Here is a 21,553-nt window from a genome sequence, read left to right as displayed (position 1 = left end):
GTGGGGTGGATTACATGCCTGTAATCCCAGCACTTTGGGAGGCAAGGCAGGTGGATCCCTTGAACTCAGGAGTTCAGCCTGAGCCACATGGTGAAACCGTGTTTCCAAAAAAACTACAAAAATTAACTGGGCATATTGGCATGTGCCTGTGATCCCAGCTACTCAGGAGGCTGAGGTGAGAGGATCACTTGAACTGGGGAGGCAGAGGTTGCAGTGAGCCAAGATCATGCTACTGCACTCCGGCCTGGGCAACAGAGTGAGATATTGTCTGGGGAAAAAAGAAAAAAAAAAAAGGAAGGAAGGAAAAAAAAAAAAAAAAAACCCAAGAAAGAAAAAGGGGAAGATCCACTGGAGCACAAATGCTTCTTAAGAGAACAAAGATCATGGCAGGGCACGGTGGCTCACTCCTGTAATCCTGGCACTTTCGGGGGCCAAGGCGGTTGGATCACGAGGTCAGGAGTTCGAGACAGCCTAGTCAACATGGAAAAACCCCGTCTCTACTAAAAATACAAAAATTAGCCGGGCGTGGTGGTGGGCGCATGAAATCCCAGCTACTCGGGAGGCTGAGGTAGGAGAATCGCTTTAATCAGGAAGGCGGACGTTACAGTGAACCGAGATTGTGCCATTGCACTCCAGCCTAGAGGACAAGAGTGAAACTCCATCTCAAAAAAAAAGAAGAAGAAGAATAACAAAGGTCACAAGAGTTGGACCCAGGTCGTAGGGCTGGAAATAAAATCAAACTTGTGCCTGATCCAGAAACCGAGGCAGGAGTTGGGTCGAACAGAAGTGCATGGGCTGGGATTAGCTACCACTAAAAGGAACGGTGACCAGGCTCCAAGAGACGCTGGAGCGCCTGGCCCGTCGTGGGCGTGGTCTGAGCAGACTCGGGGCTGCATTTTGCCTCTCCAAAACGCAGCGTCGCGTCTCGGGGGAGGAGTCTCTACCCTCGTGATGTCCCCGCCCGGGTTCCCAGGCAAGTTTAGGGAAATAAAAGGTGCCAGGTGCCAGTCCTGGCCTCTGTTGCAACCCATCGCCCCGCAGCCCCGACACAGATTCCTGGATCTCAGCCCCATAGCAGCGATGATCCCGCTGCTGCTGGCCGCGCTGCTGTGCGTCCCCGCCGGGGCCCTGACCTGCTACGGGGACTCTGGGCAGCCTGTAGACTGGTGAGTGTGCAGCGGGGGCCTACCATCGCCTCGGGATCCGGCGGGGGTCACTCGACCGGGATGGCTGCCTCCTCGGGGAACCCTGGGGTGCTTTCTCTTCCCTCTCCCCTATTTCTGTGCATTCTCCGACCTCCAGGTTCGTGGTCTACAAGCTGCCAGCTCTTAGAGGGTCCGGGGAGGCGGCGCAGAGAGGGCTGCAGTACAAGTATCTGGACGAGAGCTCCGGAGGCTGGCGGGACGGCAGGGGACTCATCGACAGCCCGGAGGGGGCCGTGGGCCGAAGCCTACAGCCGCTGTACCGGAGCAACAGCAGCCAGGTGAAGGGGGCCCGGGGCCAAGTAAGGGTGAAACTCTAGGGCCGCCCTGCCTGGGAGGAATTTCACGTTGTCTCCGTTTATTCGCCCCCAGCTCGCCTTCCTGCTCTACAATGACCAACCGCCTCAAGCCAGCAAGGCTCACAACTCTTCCAAACGTGGGCACACGAAGGGTGAGGACTGGATTGGGGGTTGGGGAGAGACTTGGGTCCCTATACATTTTTCCAGGCTAACCCCTGACTGCATTGGGTGGCTGGGGAGATCCGCACTGTCAGACCCTGGGCATCTATTCCCTCCAACATTTTTTTTTCTTTGTTTTTTTAAGACGGAGGGAGTTCACTCTGTCACCCAAGCTGGAGTGCAGTGGCACAATCTTGGCTCACTGCAATCTCTGCCTCTGGGGTTCAAGCAATTCTCCTGTCTCAGCCTCCCAAGTAGCTGGGATTAAAGGCGCCCGCTGTCACACCAGGCTAATTTTTGTATTTTTGGTACAGACGAGGTTTCATCATGTTGACCAGGTTGGTCTTGAACTCCTGTGATCTACATCAAGTGATCTACCCACCTTGGCCTCCCAAAGTGCTGGGATTACAGGAATGAGCCACCCTGCCCAGCCAAGTTCCTATACATTTTTCCAAACTCACCCCTGATCTCCATAGCCGGGTGGGAGATCTCCCCTATCAGACCTTAGTCATCTTTTTCCCCCATTTTATTTTCTTTGAGACAAGGTCTCACCTAGAGTCACCCAGGCTGGAGTGCAGTATCACAGCTCACTGCAGCCTTGACCTCCCAGGGCTCAGGTGATCCTCCTACCTCAGCCTCCCAAGTACCAGGCCTGTCGGTACCCACCACCACGCCTGGCTTTTTTTTTTTTTTTTTTTTTTTGCGACACTGTCTCTCTATCTCCCAGGCTGGAGTTTGGTGGCGCAATCTCAGCCCACTGCAATCTCCGTCTCCCCAGTTCAAGTGATTCTTCTGCCCTAGCCTCTGGAGTAGCTGAGATTACAGATGTGCCCTACCACGCCCGGCTAATTTTTGTATTTTTTAGTAGAGACGGGGTTTCACCAGGTTGGCCAGGCTGGTCTCGGACTCCTGACCTCAGGTGATTCACCTGCCTCGGCCTCCCAAAGTGCTGGGATTACAGGTGTGAGCCACCACGCCTGGCCTACTTTTTGTATTTTTTGTAGAGTGGAGTTTCGCCATGTTGCCCAGGCTAGTCTCGAAGTTCTGGTTCAAGCAATCCACCCACCTTCACCTTTTAATGTGCTGCGATTGCCGGCATGAGCCACCACAACTGACCTGTTTCCCTACCTTATATTAATCTTGGCGTTATTCTGGACTATAGGAGTTTAGGCCTGCAAAAACTAAGCTCAGCTGTGGTTCTAACACTGCTGGCACCCTCTCTAAGTCCCGCTGCAAACTGAGGGTGTTCCTGGTTGCAGATGACCTTGCTGGGAGGCCTGGAGCAATACCCTCTAATTGCCTTTGTTTTTTTTTTTGAGAAGGAGTTTCGCTTTTGTTGCCCAGGCTGGAGGGCAGTGGTGCGATCTCAGCTCACTGCAACCTCCGCCTACTGGGTTCAAGCGATTCTCCTGCATCAGCCTCCCAAGTAGCTGGGATTACAGGCATGTGCCACCACGCCCAGTTAATGTTGTATTTTTAGTAGAGATGAGGTTTCTCCATGTTGACCAGGCTGGTCTTGAACCCCTGACCTCAGGTGATCTACCCGCCTCAGCTTCCCAAAGTGCTGGGACTACAGGCATGAGACACTGTGTGAGGCCTGCCTTCTTTTTTAAAATTTTTATTTATTTATTTATTTACTTACTTACTTGTTTTTGAGACGAAATCTTGCTCTGTGGCCCAGGGTGGAGTGTAGTGGCGGGTCTCAGCTCACCGCAACCTCTGCCTCCCAGGTTCAAGCGATTCTCCTGCCTCAGCCTCCTGAGTAGCTGGGATGACAGGCATCCACCACCACGCCCAGCTAATTTTTGTATTTTTAGTAGAGATGGGGTTTCGCCATGCTGGCCAGGCTGATTCCTTTTCTTTTCTTTTTTTTTTTTTTTTTTTTGAGACGGAGTCTCGCTCTGTCGCCCAGGCTGGAGTGCAGTGGCCGGATCTCAGCTCACTGCAAGCTCTGCCTCCCGGGTTTACGCCATTCTCCTGCCTCAGCCTCCCGAGTAGCTGGGACTACAGGCGCCCACCACCTCGCCCGGCTAGTTTGTTGTATTTTTTAGTAGAGACGGGGTTTCACCGTGTTAGCCAGGATGGTCTTCATCTCCTGACCTTGTGATCCGCCCGTCTCAGCTTCCCAAAGTGCTGGGATTACAGGCTTGAGCCACCGCGCCCTGCCGGCCAGGCTGATTTCTAACTCCGACCTCAGGTGATCCGTCCGCCTTGGTCTCCCAAAGTGCTGGGATTACAGGCATGAGCCACTGCGCCCGACCTCCTCTAATGCCTTCTTTTGGTCCAGGTGTCCTGCTCCTCGACCACGACGGAGGCTTCTGGCTGGTCCACAGCGTACCTGACTTCCCTCCACTGGCCTCCTCTGCTGCATACAGGTGGCCTCATAGCGCCTGTACCTACGGGCAGACCCTGCTCTGTGTGTCTTTTCCCTTCACTCAGTTCTCGAAGATTGGTGAGTGGAGTCAGGGACACAGGATGAGTCCTGGGTTTACCGACCAGAACCTAGAATGATCTTGCATTTCCTCCTCCCCTTGTCCTCCAGGCAAGCAGCTGACCTACACCTACCCCCAGGTTTATGACCACCATCTGGAAGGGATCTTCGCCCAGGAATTCCCCGACTTGGAGAATGTGATCCAGGGCTACCACGTTAGCCAAGAACCCTGGAACAGCAGCGTCACACTCACATCCCAGGCCGGGGCTGTTTTCCAGAGCTTTGCCAAGTTTAGCAAATTTGGAGATGGTGAGTCTGAAGGTTGAGGGTGGAGAGCTCCTTCTCTGCAGAAGGGGTGACTGGTGCCGCCATGGCTGAGTTCGAGTCAGGGGTAGAGACCGGGTCTGATTGGGAGCTATAATCACATAAGCAGTGAACAGACCTGGGTTCAAACCCTGGGTTCTAGCTGTGTGATGTATAATTTCACCTGAGCCTCAGTCTACTCATCTGAAAAATGGGGATAATGACATCTACTTAAAAAATTGTTATGAATGAAGTGGTACATATAAGGCATTTGGGCACCAGAGGTGGTGCCTCACTCCTGTAATCCGTTACTTGGGAGGCTGAGGCAGGAGGGTCATTTGAAGACAGGAGTTCAAGACAAGCCTGGGCAACATAGCAAGACCCCATCTCTACAAAATTAAAAATTAGCCAGGCAACTTGGAAGGCTGAGGCAGGAGGATAAATTGAGCCCAGAGTTTCAGGCTACAGTGAGCTATGATGACTCCACTGCGCTCCAGCCTGGGTGACAGAGCAAGACCCTGTCTTTATTTAAAAATAAATAAATAAATAGGCTGGGTGTGGTGGCTCACGTCTGTAATCCCAGCACTTTGGGAGGCTGAGGCAGGCGGATCACAAGGTCAGTAGATCAAGACCATCCTGGCTAACACGGTGAAACCCCATCTCTACTAAAAGTACAAAAATTAGCCGGGCATGGTAGCAGGCGCCTGCAGTCCAAGTTACCTGGGAGACTGAGGCAGGAGAATGGCATGAACCTGGGAGGCGGAGCTTGCAGTGAGCAGAGATCATGCCACTGACCTCCAGCCTGGGCGACAGAGCGAGACTGTGTCTCAAAAATAAATAAATAAATAAATAAATAAAAATAAATAAATAGGCCAGGCACAGTGGCTCACACCTGTAATCCCAGTCTAGGCAGGAGGATCACTTGAGCTCAGGAGTTTGAGACTAGCCCGGGTAACATAGTGGGACCCCATCTCTATAAGAAAAATTTTAATTAGTGGGGCATGGTGGCACACGTGTAGTCCCTACTACTCAGCAGGCTGAGATGGAAGAATAGCGCCCAGGAGGTCGAGGCTGCAAGGGAGTCGTGATCTTGCCACTGCACTCCAGCCGGGGTGTCAGAATGAGACCTGGTCTCAAAATAAATAATTAATTAATCAAAAACACTTAGGGCTGGACGCAGTGGCTCGCCTATAATCCCAACATTTTGGGAGACCGAGGCAGGTGGATGACTTGAGCCCAGGAGTTCAAGACCAGTCTGGCCAACATGGTGAAACTCCATCTCTACTAAAAATACAAAAATTAGCTGGGCGTGGTGGCAGGCGCTGGCAGATTACAAGGTCAGGAGTTTGAGAGCAGCCTGGCCGACATGGTGAAATCCTATCTCTACTAAAAATACAAAAATTAGCCAGGTGTGGTGGCGGGCACCTGTAATCCCAGCTACTCGGGAGGCTGAGGCAGGAGAATCGCTTGAATCCAGGAGGCAGAGGTTGCAGTGAGCCAAGATTGCACCACTGCACTCCAGCCTAGGTGACAGAGTGAGACTCCATCTCAAAAAAAAAAATCTGGGAAGGGCAGTTAATATTAATGTCATCATTCCCAGGGCTGGGAATTGACAACGGAGCTCAGAAATATGGAAACTATGGCAGGGCTCGGTGACACATGCCTGTAGTCCCAACACTTTGGGAGACCCAGGTGGGCAGATTGCTTGAGATCAGGTGTTTGAGACCAGCCTGGCCAACATGGTGAAACCCCTGTCTCTTTATTAAAAAATTAACCGGGTGTGGTTGTGCATTCCTGTAGTCCCAACTACTCAGGAGGCTGAGGCAGGAGAATCACTTAAACCTGGGAGGCAGGGGTTGCAATGAGCCTAGATTGCACCAATGCACTCTAGCCTGGGTGACAGAGCAAGACTCCACGTCAAAAAAAAAAAAACCAAAAAAAGATATATGGAAACTGAGCTGAGAGAGGGGAAGTGGCCTAGGGACTCCCTAGCAGTGGCCCTGACCTTACCTGTGCCCTCTCTCCATCCTTTGCAGACCTGTACTCTGGCTGGTTGGCGGCAGCCCTTGGTACCAACCTGCAGGTCCAGTTCTGGCACAAAACTGTAGGCGTCCTGCCCTCTAACTGCTCGGATATCTGGCAGGTTCTGAATGTGAACCAGATAGCTTTCCCTGGACCGGGTGGCCCAAGCTTCAACAGCACAGAGGACCACTCCAAATGGTGCGTGTCCCCAAAAGGGCCCTGGACGTGCGTGGGTGACATGAATCGGAACCAGGGAGAGGAGCAACGGGGTGGGGGCACGCTGTGTGCCCAGCTGCCAGCCCTCTGGAAGGCCTTCCAGCCGCTAGTGAAGAACTACCAGCCCTGTAATGGCATGGCCAGGAAGCCCAGCAGACATTATAAGATCTAACCCTCACGGCCAGGTGCAGTGGCTCACGTATGTAATCCCAGCACTTTGGGAAGCCAAGGAGGGAGGATCACTTGAACTCAGGAATTTGAGACCAGCCTGGGCAACATAGTGAGACTGCAGCTCTACTAGAACTTAAAAAAAAGTTAGTCCGGCATGGTGATAAACGCCTGTAGTCCCAGCTACTGAAGCCAGAGGAACGATTGAACCAGGGAGATCATGGTCACAGTGAACTATGATTACTCCAACCTTGGTCACATAGCAAGACCCTGTTTCAAAAAAAAAAAAAAAAAAAAAAAAGGTAGGGGGGTGGGCGCAGTGGTTCACATCTGTTACTCCAGCATTTTGGGAGGCTGAGATGGGTGGATCACTTGAGGTCAGGAGTTCAAGACCAGCCTGGCCAACATGGTGAAACCCCATATCCATTAAAAATATTTAAAAATTAGCCAGGCATGGTGGCATGTGTCTGTGGTCCCAGCTACTTGGGAGGCTGAGGCAGGAGAATTGCTTGAACCCAGGAGGCAGAGGTAGCCATGAACTGAGACAACGCCACGGCACTTCAGCCTGGGTGACAGAATGAGACTCCATCTCAAAAAAAAAAAAAAAAAAAAAAAAGGAAAAGAAAATATAAGGGCTCAGGAACCAGTTTGGACTCGATTTTGAATCCCAGTTCATCCCCTTCCTAGCTGTATTACCTTGATAGTGTGCCTTAACTGCTCTGTGACACAGTCTGTCTGCAAAATGGAAACATAATACCTGCCATCAGGATTGTTGAGGAGTAAATAAATGGAAATTGGTGGACAAGCCTGTTAACCTTTTCTTCAGGTGGACGCTGGGACACAAGAGCATCGCAGCATCAATTCTCCCCCTAAAGGTTTGGGGACAGTTGGTGCAGAGGTGAGACCAGAAGTGGGACCACAGGAGGTGTCTATCCAAAATTCCTTCCACTCTCCATGGTAACCAGAACTGGAGTCCCACCTCCCAAAAAGCACCTGGGCATGGGATGGGGTCGTGTGATGATGTCTCGCCTTGCCTGGAGTGAGCCCCAGAAAACTCACGCAGCACGGACGCACTTTATTTATATGTGTACATATGTATACAGGAGGCTGTACAGCGAAGGGCCAACGCCCACCTTAGCTATGGTCCCGGGGGTGCGGGACTGGACACTCCTTTTTTGGTCAGGCCTGCTGGGGGCAGAGCTTCAGCAGGGCACCGGGAGGTCAGCCCCACTTCAGGCTTGGTGCCCGAGCCCAAGAGGGAAGACGGTGGGGCTGGGGTTGCTGCACTGCTGGGTGCACTGCACTTCGCCTGGGCTAGGGAGGGTGTCTGGGGCTCCGGGGAGAGCTTTGGGGAGGCAGGCTTGGAGCGAGGCCCGCTCAGCGTGGTGCGCTCCTCCACCACTTCCAACACCCAGCGCTCCCGGCCCCTGGGGGCCTCGGGCACGGAAGGCGCCAGGGGTGCGGGTTCCTGCAACCCCTTGGAGTCCGCGCCCAGAGGCTGAGGCGCCACAGCCTTAGCCCCAGGCCGCGCAGGCTCTACTACAATGGGTACCAGGGGCGTGCCCGCCTCGCCAGAGCTGCTGCGCCGGCCCGTCTCGTGTTCCTGCACCGGGCTCAGCGCCGCCTTGGCTACAGCCCTGGCCATCCCGCCAGTGCCATCCTCCGTCTGCACGCTCTGATGCCGCGTGCAGCCGACATCCCGCTCCAGGGTCCGGCCCCCGGGGGTCGTCGCGCGGGGCGGGGTGCACGCCTCGGCGCCCCCCGGGGATTCCTTCTCCTTGCTGGATGCTTGTGGCCTGGAGGCACCCTCGGGCAGCAATGGGTCCGCGCCCAGGCTCAAAGGTGACTCCTGTCGGCCCAGGCGGCGGACGGCGACCTGCCGGGGCGCGCCAGGGCCCTCGACTGGGGGCGTCTCGCCGTCGGACTCGGCAAGGCTATGCAGCGCCAGCTCGCCATGGAAGTCCTTGCGGAAATCCGGGTGGCCCACCTCGAGGCTGTGTTTGCGCAGTGCGCCCTTCTTGTCCGCGCTCAAGGAGGCTCCCAGCTTCTCGGCCGACTGCACGCGCTTGAGGAGCGGCGAGCGAGGGGGCTCGGCACTCTTGGGGCGCGGGCGCACGACTGGAGGCGATGAGTGCAGTTTGGCCGGGAAGCTCTGCGTAGTGTGCGAGCTGCCCACTGTGTGGCCCGGCAGTGGCGGCGGTGACGCCTGCGTGGGGGACGGCGTGTGTGCCAGCGGCGACAGAGGGATGTTGCCGGCCGACTTGCATCGCGCAGAGCGGTACTGGCGGTGGAGCTTTGGCGACAGTCCGTGCAGCGTGCTGGGCCGAATGTGGTGCGACGCGGACGACGCAGGCGAGTTAGGCGTGCTTGAGGCTGGGGAGCTGCTCTGGGATGAGGCGCCTGCAGGTGACAGGAGGTGAAGCGAGTGAATACAGCCCGAGCACCAGCCAGGCCACCCTGCGCACCAGCCCGAGCACCAGCCAGGTCCCGGCGCAGGTGCAAGAGGTAATACCTAGGTAGGCGGAGTCAGGCGTGGAGCGGTAGCTGTGCGTGGGCGAGCGTGCCGGCAGCCCGTGCGTAGGCGAGCCCGGGAGACTATCGCTGGATGACAGCGAGCGGTTCAGCGACGACAGCGAGCGGCTAGTATGCAGCAAGTTCGACTGCTTCGTGATCTTCCGGAAGAGGGAGCTGCGCTTCTTGCTGCGGGACAGGGAGGGTGCCAAGTGTCTTTGACCTGGAAGCCGGAGCTCAGGGCTCCTCCCACTTCACGGTCTCACCACTGTAACCTCCCACCCCTTCTGGCCCTTCCCTCTCCAGATACAACCCACCTATCAAGACAAAGAACTTCCTTTAGCTCAGTGCTGCTTGGCTCCTCCCACTTCAGTCCCCACCCCCGCTTTGGCCACTCCTAGTCCAACCTAGAAACAAGCATCCAAACAAAACCAACCTATTCTGCCCCGCCCACCTCTCTAGCTCCTCCCTCTTCCGCTACAACCCACCTATCAAGATAGAACGTCCTTTAGCTCCTCCTACTTCAGGCCCCGCCCAACTTTAGGCCACTCCCAATCCTGGCTACAAACACTCATCCAAACTGGTCCGATCTCGGCTCACTGCAAGCTCCACCTCCCGGGTTCACGCCATTCTCCTGCCTCAGCCTCCCGAGTAGCTGGGACTACAGGCGCCCGCCACCACGACCGGCTAATTTTTTTGTATTTTTAGTAGAGACGGGATTTCACCGTGTTAGCCAGGATGGTCTCGATCTCCTGACCTCATGATCCGCCCGCCTCGGCCTCCTAAAGTGCTGGGATTACAGGCGTGAGCCACCGCGCCCGGCCTTAATTTTTGTATTTTTAGTAGAGACAGGGTTTCATCATATTGGCCAGACTGGTCTCGAACTCTTGATCCCCAGATCTGCCCATCTCGGCCTCCCAAAGTGCTGAGATTACAAGTGTGAGCTACCGCGCCCAGCCCGCAGCCCCTCTTAATTGTTTGTCCTCTTCTCTTTGCTTGTTGGTCACTTGTTCCCGCCACCTTTCCCGTGCTCTTGCCTTCTCCATCCTCACCTGTGCCCCTCCCGCCTGAGTTCCACCTACTGCTCAAAGATTAAGCTGTTTACAGCTGTGCTCACCTCTCCTGGCCCTCCTTGGCGGAGGGTCGTTTGTTCCTCCGAGCCATTTTGGCCTTGTAGCTGCTGCGCCTTGCGGGACCAATGCGGATAGAGGTATTTTCGAAGGGCGTTGTGGTCACTGCTACCTTGTTGCCACTCTGGGGGAAGAATGGGGGAAAATACTCTGCTAGGGGTTGCTCAGGCCTCCCCTACCCTCTGCCCAGGGTGCTTCCTTCCCTGCACTCACCTTAAGGATTAGCTCCACAACCTCAGGATGCACCATGCCATGCACAGGCTCCCCATTCACGTGGGTGATGAGGTCCCCAGCACAGAGTCCTGCCTCCTGGGCTGGGCCTCCTTCCTCCACGTGCTGGGGAAAGAGCACCCCACAGGGGCAGGGTTAGTGGGATTGGTAACAAGGAAAGCTCCTAAACTTATATGCAGTACACTTAGTTCTCCATGCACTAGAATCCTGATAACACCTTGAGAAATAACAACTATTCCTACCCATTTTTTTTTTTTTTTTTTTTTAGACGGAGTCTCACTCTGTCACCCAGGCTGGAGCACAGTGGCGTGATCTTGGCTCACTGCAACACCCGCCTCCCAGGTTCAAGCGATTCTCCTGCCTCAGCCTCCCAAGTAGCTGGGATTATAGGCATGCGCCACTACCTCCAGCTAATTATTTTTTTTATTTTTATTTTTTGAGACGGAGTCTCTTGCTCTGTCACCCAGGCTGGAGTGCAATGGCACGATCTCGGCTCACTGCAATCTCTGCCTCCTGGGTTCAAATGATTCTCCTATCTCAGCCTCCTGAGTAGCTGGGATTATAGGCACCTGCCACCACACCCGGCTAGTTTTTGTGGGTTTTTTTTGTTTTTTGGTGTTTTGTTTTTTTTTTTTTTTTTGTATTTTTAGTAGAGATAGGGTTTCACCATGTTGGTCAGGCTGGTCTCGAACTCCTGACCTCGTGATCTGCCCGCCTCAGCCTCCCAGAGTGCTGGAATTACAGGCATGAGCCACTGCGCCTGGCCAATTTTTGTATTTTTAATAGAGACGGGGTTTCACCATGTTGGCCAGGCTGGTCTCGAACTCCTGACCTCCAGCGATCTGACCACCTCAGCCTCCCAAAGTGCTGGGATTACAGGCCTGAGCCACTGCGCCTGGACTATTCTCCCCATTTTGCAGATGAAGAAACAGACTCGGCCAGGTGCTGTGGCTCACGCCTGTAATCCTAGCACTTTGGGAGGCTGAGGTGGGCGGATCACGAGGTCAAGAGATCGAGACCATCCTAGCCAACATGGTGAAACCCCGTCTGTACTAAAAATACAAAAATTAGCTGGGCGTGGTGGCACGTGGCTATCTGTAGTCCCAGCTACTCGGAAGATTGAGGCAGGAGAATGGCTTGAATCCAGGAGATGGAGGTTGCAGTGAGCCAAGATTGTGCCACTGCACTCTAGCCTGGCGGCAGAGCAAGACTCCGCCTAAAATAAAAAAGAAAAATAAAAATAAACAGGTTCAGAGAGGGAAGAGGGATAGAGGGTCACAGAGGTGTCTCACCCAGGCTAACTGGTTTGAGCTGGAGGGGTCTTTTCCCCCCCAGCCTCCACTCTGTGATAGAGACTCCACCCATGAGTACTCACCCAGACAATGTGGTGGACACTATAGACATCCGAGTCACCCATGTAGACACGGATGGCACGCAGTGTGAAGCCATACTTCTTGCCCGAGCGCTGGATGGTTATGGGGGAGCGGAGCCCACTGACAGCTGGTGAGTAGTCCCGGCTGGGTGAGGAGTCCCGTGAGGATGGGTTGGAGGACAGAGATCGTGGAGACATGGGACTAGCAAGGGGTGAGCTTCCATGTGGGTCCACTACAGACATACAACCGTGGTCAGAAATCAGAACCAAGAAGACACACATCTCCCTGTATCTGCTCCTCCCTCCTCCCAAGTGTAAGTGGCAGAGCAGCCTCTCATTGGTCCAGCCTGGAGCCAATCACGGTGGACAGGGAATATGCAGCATTTTCATTGGTCTGTCCTGCCTCAAATGGCGGGGGGGCAGGGGCCCAGCGTTACCTGCAGGAATCATGACAGATAAGGCAGTGGCTGAGGCTGACTTGATGACTTTGCCCCCAGTTCGAGAAGGCCTCTTCTCTACTGCCGCGTCCCCTGACATCTGCTGGTGCCGCGCCCGGCGCAGAACCAGGTCATTGGTAGCCCTTGGGCCTGATGCATCCCCATCCTTCGAGGGTGGGCAGAGGTCACCTGGGCGTGGGCGGTCAGCTGCAACAGAAAGCAGGTGTGTTAGGAATCAGTCCAAGGCCGGGGATTTCCCACATGCTGTTTCCCTGCCTGCAATGCTCTTCCCACTTTTTACCCCTGATGTATGGTGAGTTTCATCTGAGCAGGTAACCTGCATCCCGCACTGCTGCTCATATAGAGACATAGTCTGTATAAGACTGTATCACTGACTGACCATGGCATTGGGGTGTTTCTAATGTTAAGAATCTCAAATAGGGCTGGGCACGGTGGCTCACGCCTGTAACCCCAGCACTTTGGTAGGCCAAGGAATGCAGATAACTTGAGGTCAGGAGTTCGCGACCAGCCTGGCCAACATGATGAAACCCCGTCTCTACTAAAAATACAAAAATTAGCCGGAGGTGGCGTCACGCGCCTGTAATCCCAGCTACTTGGGAGGCTAAGATGCGAGAATCACTTGAACTTAGGAGGTGGAGGTTGCAGTGAGCCGAGATCACGCCATTGCACTCCAGCCTGGGTGAGGGAGTGAGACTCTGTCTCAAAAAAAAAAAAAAAAAAAATCCTAAATTAGAATGTGAATAGTACGTGAAGTCTTTCACAAACAGCAACAGGCTCATGGGATGCTCACTATATGACTAGTAGGACATTGGGGAAGGTAGCACGATAGGGCACTCACTGGCCTCGGAGTCCCCGGCGCTGGAGGTGCCTTCCCCTTGAGTCTCCTCTTTGGCGGCCCGTGCATCCAGGGAGCCCGGGGGGTCGGAGCTGGGCCGGGGAGGCCTGCGCAGCCGGGCCTCATCTTCGTCCTCTTGGGGTGCGCTGAAGCGGCTGGGCTCCAGCAGCGCGGAGAAACGGCGACGGGCGCCCAACGGTGGACTGGCCTCTCCCTCCAGGAAAGTGGCCTCGGACGCGGAGAATCGCTTGCTGCACGGAGGGGGCGTGGTCAGGGAAGACACGCCCCCTTCAACCCCGCCCCCAAACTCCGCCGTTACCCTGCTCACATCTCCGGAGAGCCCCCTCTCCAGGTCTTCTCACGCAGGGTCAGGCCGCCCAGCCCCTCCCGCTTGCCGGCCACCTTCTCCTCGGGGCCCTTGGTGCTCGGCTCCCGCTTGCTACTCCCTGCAGCCGCTACTGGGGTCTTGGGCTCGTGCTGTGACAGCTGCTCCATGCTGCTATACACCTGTAGGTGGTGGTGGGAGGCAAGTCCAGCCCGGATTCCACCTTGACTCCAGAGCTAATCATCTTCCTGGCAGTGGATCCCCGCAAAGCGCACTCCACCCTCCGAGGCCTGGCTCCGACCAATTGTGCATGGTCCGCCAACCTACAATTCTTCAGTTCAGGCCCCACCCCACAAAGTTAGGCCCTGCGTTTTATTCTACACTCTGTCCCTAGAATGCCCTGACCGTCTGCTCTCTACACACCCCATCTTCCCAGCAACCCCCTTAATTTATGTCTCCTTCACCCAGGCTAGACTTTGCACCCCTCTGCAAGTTGCTTCTCAAAGCAAAACCTATGGCTTCTCTGCCTGTTATCAATAAATAAATAAATAAATAAATAAATAAATAAATAAAAGCACCCTTGTTGGGCTTACCCCGCCTTTGCTGCTGGCCTCATTCCCACGTCCTGACCCCGCCCCGCCCAGACCTAGCCCCGCCCCACCATGGCCTCAATCTGCACAACTGTCCTGATTCCTGTTAGATTCCACTCAATGCCAAAGGCCCGTCCCATAGACTCCCGAAACTGCCTGTCGCGTGGTCTTACCACTTTCCGGACTCCCACCCCATCAATAACTTCCCGCTCCTGAAACCTTGGGCACCAGGGAACCTGTTTCTCACTGTGTCTCCAAGTCCCATCCCTCCCGAGGTCTCGCCCTGTCCCACACTCAGCCTTGGCCCACCTTGCTGAAGCGCGGAGAGCAGGAAGAGAACTGGCGGATTTCCACGGGCTCCTCCTCCGTCGTGTCATCCTCGTCATAGGAGTTCACATGGTGATACCTGTCTGAGCGGGCTGGGGAGCGGGTATGGGCTGTGACTGCGGGTACGTGTTTCCTCCTCATATCACATCCCCGCAGGAGCCCAGTCCTGGTTCAAGCCCGGTTTACAAGTCTTCAGGTCAGGCCACGTCCGTGCCTCATTAGTGTATTTAATTTAGTCTCCGCTCCCAGGCTAGGTCCTTGCCTCATTCTCAGTGGCACCGTCTAGCCCCGCCTCCAAAGATGCCACGCCCCCAGATTCCACCTACAGTGCTCTGCACCCTGGCCTCACCCCAGGCCATTCTGAGCGCTAGTACCTCTCTCTAGCTCAGTTACAGGCCCAAGCTCACAACTCACCCCAGTCCACGCCCCACACCCACCCCAATCTCAGGTTCTTACCTACATTTCAGCCTGAGCCCCATCCCATGTCAGCCCCGCCCCATTGGCCCCGCCCCTGATAAAGTCCGCCCCCGCCGAAATACCACCTTTGCACCTAGGCATCACATCTAAGTACTTAGCCGGGCCCTATCCCAGGCTTTACTTACCCCAGGGTCCCTCTTCCCGGATCCCACCCCTCGACCCAGGCCGTGCCTGGTGTCCCAGCTCACTGTCAAAGTAGCTAGTGTCATCTTCCGACTCTAGGTGGGGGATGAACTCCGCCTTCTGCCTCAGCAGCCCTGTCCAGTCCAGGTCTCGAAAGAAACTGTGCTGCTTCACCTCAAAAGCGCCACCTGGGAGGGAAGGAATTCCAGCCACAGCTGATGGCCAACCCAGCAGCCGAGCCCCGCCCCCCCATGTCTTCCGCCCCGGGGCCACAGCACAGGCTGGGCCTGGGGTTTTGGAGTCCTGCTCTCCATCAGTGGACCCTCAGCTCCTCTGCATGGCAGACTTACCTGCCCCAAGCCTGACCAGAGGGTTGGTCTGCAGGAGGCTGGATATGAGGAGTTGGGCCTCTGTGGGTAGGGCTTCATCCCCCTCGGGCCACAGGATGTCATCTGCAAAACAAAACGGAGTTTAGGGGCGTTTTTGTTGTTGTTGTTGTTGTTTGGAGACAGGATCTCACTGTGTCACCCAGCTGAAGTGCAGTAGCACGATCATGGCTCACTGCAGCCTTGACCTCCTGGGTACAAGCAATCCTCTGGGGGGTGGCTTTGAAGTCCCTGGAACACTGGGCCTGTCCATCTCTTCGTGCACACCACGCCCTGCCCCTGTGCACTGCAAAGCCACGTACCACTGATGACCTGTCCAAATAGCTCCTCTGGCGTGTCTCCGAAGAAGGGCACACAGCCCACCAGGAACTCGTAGAGGATGATCCCCATGGCCCACCAGTCCACTGGCTTGCCGTAGCCTTGACGCAGGATGACCTCGGGCGCGATGTACTCTGGGGTCCCACACACCTGGGGGCAGGCTGTCAGCCCACGCCCTGGCCACAGGAGGGCCCTCGAGGGAGAGCTGTGCCCCCCACCAGGCCCTGGGTTCCCGAGGTCCTGCCGGGTCACTCCACCCGCAGCGACCCCCATGCCCGCACACACACCTGTTTGTCCAGGAACTCCCGGGCGTCCTTCTCGATGTGGCCTTCATATAAGTTGGTGGTAAGGCTCATGAGCCCCATTTTGGAAAGGCCGAAATCTGTGAGCTTGATGTGACCCATGGAGGTGATAAGGAGGCTGTAGGCACAGGCGGGGGTCTCAGGGATGAGGCCCGTCCATTCTGCCTCCTGGCCTCCCAAGGGGCAGAGAGGGAGTGATGGGAAAGGTCAAAGCTCACTTGTCAGGCTTGAGGTCGCGGTGCACGATGCCATAGTTGTGCAAATACTCCAGGGCTAGCACCGTCTCGGCAAAGTACATGCGGGCCATCTCTACCGGCAGCGCTCCGATATTCTTCAGCAGAGTGGCACAGTCGCCGCCTGCAGGCCAGGAAATGGGCCCACGTAAAGAGAGCATGCACCATAGCACCAACTTCCCATGTTATGTACCCATTTTACAGATAAGAGAAACTGAGGCTCTGAGAGGGGCCTCCCTCTCTCTAGGTCCTCTGCTGGGTTCTTCTCTTTTTTTTTTCCTTTTTTTCTTTTTTTTTTTGAGATGGATTCTGACTCTTTGTCACCCAGGCTGGAGTTCAGTGGCGCGATCTCCGCTCACTGCAAGCTCCGCCTCCCCAGGTTTTTGCCATTCTCCTGCCTCAGCCTCCCGAGTAGCTGGGACTATAGGCGCCCGCCACCACTCCCGGCTAAATTTTTTGTATTTTTAGTAGAGACGGGGTTTCACCATGTTAGCCAGGATGGTCTCGATCTCCTGACCTCATGATCTGCCTGCCTCAGCCTCCCAAAGTGCTGGGATTACAGGTGTGAGCCACCGCACCCGACCCTCTACTGGGTTCTTCTTGTCCTCTTAGCTGTCCTCCAAAGTTGGTGTCATCAGCTCATCTTATTCACAAAGGGATGGAGACTCAAACAGAGGATGGGTCATGCAGGCAGTTGTTGGAGGAGGTGACATTTAGTTGGGGAAGGAAGGCTGCCCAATTATCAACTGCATCTGGAAGCACAGCCCTCTATCTCATGGTGTCTGAACCTTGGAGCTGGGAGCCTTAGATGCAGATTCTTGGCCTTCACTGGATTTTTTTTTTTTTTTTTTTTTTTTTTGAGACAGGGTCTTAGGGCTTACTCCATTGCCCAGGCTAGAGTGCAGTGGCAAGATCACAGCTCACTGCATCCTCGACCTCCTAGCTCAAGCAATCCTCCTGCTTCAGCCTCCTGAGTAGCTGGGACTACAGATGTGAGCCACCATGCCCAGCTGATTTTTTAAAAATTGCTCAAGGCCGGGTGTGGTAGCTCACGCCTGAAATCCCAGCACTTTGGGAGGCCAAGGCAGGTGGATCACTTGAGGTCAGGAGTTCAAGACCAGCCTGGTCAATATGGTGAAACCCCATCTCTACAAAAAGAATACTAAACTTAGCCTGGTGTGTTGGCAGACAACTGTAATCCCAGCTACTCAGGAGGCTGAGGCAGGAGAATGGCTTGAACCTGGGAGGCAGAGGTTGCAGGGATCCAAGATCGCGCCACTGCAGACCAGCCTGGGTGACAGAGCAAGACTCCGTCTCAAAAAAAAAAAAAAAAAACGTTTTTTGTGGAAAGAGTTTCATTGTGTTGCCCAAGCTGGCCTCCAGCTTCTGGGTTCAAAGGATCCTCCTGCCTCAGCTTCCCAAAGTGTTGGCCACTGCACCCGCCCCTCCACCAGATTTACTGTAAATGACGTTGGTATTTCAGTCTCTCAATATCTATTTCTTTTTTTTCTTACAAAGGCTAGATTTCCTTCCAGGTGCAGCAACTGGTCAGTATGTAACCCAAGTTGCTCCAGTGACTCAGCCCTTGGAATTTTCACTCTTTTCCCATAAGAATTGCGACACTCGGCCGGGTATGATGGCTCACGCATGTAATCCCAGCACTTTGGGAGGCAGAGGTGGGCGGATCATGAGGTCAGGAGATCGAGACCTTCCTGGCTAACACGGTGAAACCCCGTCTCTACTAAAAATACAAAAAATTAGCCGGGCATGGTGCCAGGCGCCTGTAGTCCCAGCTACTTGGGAGGCTGAGGCAGGAGAATGGCATGAACCCGGGAGGTGGAACTTGCAGTGAGCCGAGATCATGCCACTGCACTCCAGCCTGGGCAACAGAGCGAGACTCTGTCTAAAAAAAAAAAAAAAAAAAAAAAAGAATTGCTACACTCATAGAATGTAAGTTGAGATCTGCTAGACGGCAACCTTGCTAGATAAGGGCTTGTCTAGAAGGAAGCCCACATGTTAGAGTACAGAGCCAAGAGATGGAGAGGTTCCTGATGGAATGGTTTGAGGGCCTAGATCCAGCCATTCCTGAAGGTAATAATTGGTTTTTCAATCACCAATGACCAAGAAAGCTAGTATATTTCTTTCTTTTTTCTGTTGTCTTTTCTGCGAGATTTTGCTGGGTTTCAGAAACTCTCTGAGAGTGGGGCCCAGGAATCTGCATTTGAGCACATTTATTGTGTACTCAGAACTCACCATAGAGATATTGATTCAGCCCCCTTCTCTCCTTCTCCTCTGCAATGAGCCTGGACTACAGAAGTCACCTACCTCCTACTCTCCTGATCCTGCTCTGTCCACAGGAGTTAAATGGATTTTCTTTTCTTAATTTTTTCTTTTTCTTTTCTTTTCTTTTTTTTTTTTTTTTGAGTCAGAGTCTGGCTCTGTCACCCAGGCTAGAGTGCAGTGGCTCCATCTTGGCCCCTTGCAACCTCCCCTCACCCACCGCCCCCGAGTTCAAGCAGTTTTTTTTTTCCGAGACAGAATCTCTCTCTCTCGCTCAGGCTGGAGTGCAGTGGCGCAATCTCGACTCACCGCAAGCTCCGCCTCCCAGGTTCCCGCCATTCTTCTGCCTCAGCCTCCACAGTAACTGGTACTACAGGTGCCTGCCACCACACCCAGGTAATTTTTTGTATTTTTCGTAGAGACGGGGTTTCACCATGTTAGCCAGGATGGTCTCAATCTCCTGACCTCGTGACCACCCGCCTCGGCCTCCCAAAGTGCTGGGATTACAGGCGTGAGCCACCGCACCCGGCCAAGTGATTCTTGTTCCTCAGCCTCCGGAGTAGCTGGGATGATAGGCATGCACCACCACTCCTGGCTAATTTTTGTAATTTTAGTAGAAACAGGGTTTCATTGGCCGGGCACAGTGGCTCACACCTGTAATCCCAACACTTTGGGAAGCCGAGGCAGGTGCATCACCTGAGGTTGGGAGTTCGAGACCAGCCTGACCAACAATGGAGAAACCCCATCTCTGCTAAAAATACAAAATTAGCTGGGCGTGGTGGTGAATGTCTATAATTCCAGCTACTCAGGAGGCTGAGGCAGGAGAATCGCTTGAACCCTGGAGGTGGAGGTTGCGGTAAGCCAATATCACACCATTGCACTCTAGCCTGGGCAACAAGAGCGAAACTCCATCTCAGAAAAAAAAGAAAAGAGGCCGGGTGCGGTGGCTCACGCCTGTAATCCCAGCACTTTGGAGGCCGAGGCAGGCAGATCACAAGGTTAGGAGATCCAGACCATCCTGGCTAACACGGTGAAACCCCATCTCTACTAAAAATACAAAAAATTAGCCAGGTGTGGTGGCGGGCACCTGTAGTCCCAGATACTCGGGAGGCTGAGGCAGGAGAATGTCGTGAACCTGGGAGGTGGAGCTTGCAGTGAGTTGAGATGGCACCACTGCATTCCAGCCTGGGGGAGAGTGAGAGACTCTGTCTCAAAAAAAAAAAAAAAGAAAGAAAGAAAAAGAAAAAGAAAAACAAACAGGGTTTCACCATGCTGGGTAGGTTGGTGTTGGACTCTTGACCTCAAGCGTTCTGCCCACCTCGGCCTCCCAAAGTGCTGGGCTTACAGTCGTAGGCTACCATAATGGCCTCCAAATGGATTTTCTTAAAGCATAAATTTGATCATATCAAATCTACTTAAAACCCTCCATTAGCTGGACATGGTGGTGCCTGCCTGTAATTTCAGTTACTTGGGAGGCTGAGGTGGGAGGATCGCTTGAGCCCGGGAGTTCAAGGCTGCAGTGAGCTGTGATCACACCACTGCACTCCAGCCTGAACAATGCACTAAAAATAAAACAAAACAAGGCTGGGCGTGGTGGCTCACACCTGTAATCCCCGCACTTTGGGATGCCGAGACCAATGGATCATTTGAGGCCAGGAGTTCAAGATCAGCCTGGCCAACATGGTGAAAATCTGTCTCTACTAAAAATACAAAAATTAGCCAGATGTGGTGGCACATGCCTGTAATCCTAGCTACTCAGGAGGCTGAGGCAGGAGAATCGCTTGAACCTGGGAGGCGGAGGTTGCAGTAATCTGAGATCACCCCACTGCACTCTAGCCTGGGTGACAGCGTGAGACGCCATCTCAAAAAAAAAAAAAAGGCGGGCGCGGTGTCTCACACCTGTAATCCTAGCCCTTTGGGAGGCTGAGGCAGACAGATCATGAGGTCTGGAGTTTGAGACCAGCCTGACCAACATGATGAAACCCCATCTCTACTAAAAATACAAAAATTAGGTGGGTGTGATGGCGCGTGCCTGTAGTCCCAGCTACTCAGGAGGCTGAGGCAGGAGAATCGCTTGAATCCGGGAGGCGGAGGTTGCAGTGAGCCAAGGATGCACCACTGCACTCCAGCCTGGGCAATAGAACGAGACTCCATCAGGGATGGGAAGGGAAGGAAGGGGAGGGGAGGGGAGGGGAGGAGAAGGTCACTGGAGCGTAGTTTTTTGCTTTTTGTTTTTTCCCTTCCCTTCCCTTCCCCTCCCCTCCCCTCCCCTCCTCCAAATCCAAATTGTCACCTAAGAGACTTTGTACTAACAGGTCACTTACCCCATCATAACCTAGGCCTCTGAGAAGCTCCCTGCCTGCCTCCCCATCACCTCCTCCAGCTTCAGGGACCTCATGTCCTCACTATGAAATGTCCTGGCTGGGCGTGACGGCTCATGCCTGTAATCCCAGCAGTTTGGGAGGCCAAGTGGGCTGATCACCTGAGGTCAGGAGTTCAAGACCAGCCTGGCCAACACAGGGAAACCCCCACGTCTACTAAAAATACAAAAATCAGCTGGACATGGTGGTGGCACACCTGTAGTCCCAGCTACTCAAGAGGCTGAGGCGTGAGAATCGCTTGAGCCTAGGAGATGGAGGTTGCCGTGCACCAAGATCGCGCCATGGCACTCAAGCCTGGGTGAAAGCGTGAGACTCCATAAATAAATAAATAAATAAATAAATAAATAAATACATACATACATACATAAATAAAATGTCCTTATCTCTTTTGGCTTGCTCTGCTTGTTTATTGTCTGTCTATACAGACCAGAATGGAACCTCCATGAGAGGGAGATGTGTTTGCCTGGGCCCCCT

General features: G+C 54.1%; 2 protein-coding genes across 5 annotated transcripts in view; one reads left to right on the top strand and one right to left on the bottom strand.

Moving 5' to 3' along the window:
• Nucleotides 1–1,019: 1,019 nt before the first annotated feature.
• On the top strand, nt 1,020–7,602 carry DNASE2 (deoxyribonuclease 2, lysosomal). Its single transcript, XM_015440152.4, has 6 exons — nt 1,020–1,166; nt 1,303–1,483; nt 1,575–1,653; nt 3,948–4,112; nt 4,203–4,400; nt 6,431–7,602. The coding sequence occupies exons 1-6, from the start codon at nt 1,081–1,083 to the stop codon at nt 6,802–6,804; spliced, it is 1,083 nt and encodes a 360-aa protein (XP_015295638.3). The 5' UTR covers nt 1,020–1,080; the 3' UTR covers nt 6,805–7,602.
• Nucleotides 7,603–7,855: 253 nt separating this feature from the next.
• The window catches only part of MAST1 (microtubule associated serine/threonine kinase 1), a 43,024-nt gene continuing 29,326 nt past the window's right edge, over nt 7,856–21,553 (bottom strand). For all 4 annotated transcript variants that reach the window (XM_005588150.5, XM_045380215.3, XM_045380213.3 and 1 more), the window contains 14 exons: nt 16,404–16,542; nt 16,171–16,303; nt 15,868–16,033; nt 15,530–15,631; nt 15,245–15,367; nt 14,562–14,671; nt 13,666–13,844; nt 13,341–13,588; nt 12,482–12,688; nt 12,048–12,277; nt 10,655–10,777; nt 10,429–10,565; nt 9,313–9,500; nt 7,856–9,200 (listed from right to left, as the gene is read on the bottom strand). In XM_005588150.5, the coding sequence (XP_005588207.3) occupies nt 7,939–9,200; nt 9,313–9,500; nt 10,429–10,565; nt 10,655–10,777; nt 12,048–12,277; nt 12,482–12,688; nt 13,341–13,588; nt 13,666–13,844; nt 14,562–14,671; nt 15,245–15,367; nt 15,530–15,631; nt 15,868–16,033; nt 16,171–16,303; nt 16,404–16,542 (3,347 nt within the window). In that variant the 3' untranslated portion in view covers nt 7,856–7,938. The remainder of the gene's footprint in view (nt 9,201–9,312; nt 9,501–10,428; nt 10,566–10,654; nt 10,778–12,047; nt 12,278–12,481; nt 12,689–13,340; nt 13,589–13,665; nt 13,845–14,561; nt 14,672–15,244; nt 15,368–15,529; nt 15,632–15,867; nt 16,034–16,170; nt 16,304–16,403; nt 16,543–21,553) is intronic.

This window comes from Macaca fascicularis, chromosome 19, assembly GCF_037993035.2.
Source record: "Macaca fascicularis isolate 582-1 chromosome 19, T2T-MFA8v1.1".
Taxonomy (NCBI): Eukaryota; Metazoa; Chordata; class Mammalia; order Primates; family Cercopithecidae; genus Macaca; species Macaca fascicularis.
The sequence above is the reverse complement of the archived record's forward strand: the minus strand, read 5'-3'. Positions and strand labels throughout refer to the sequence as shown.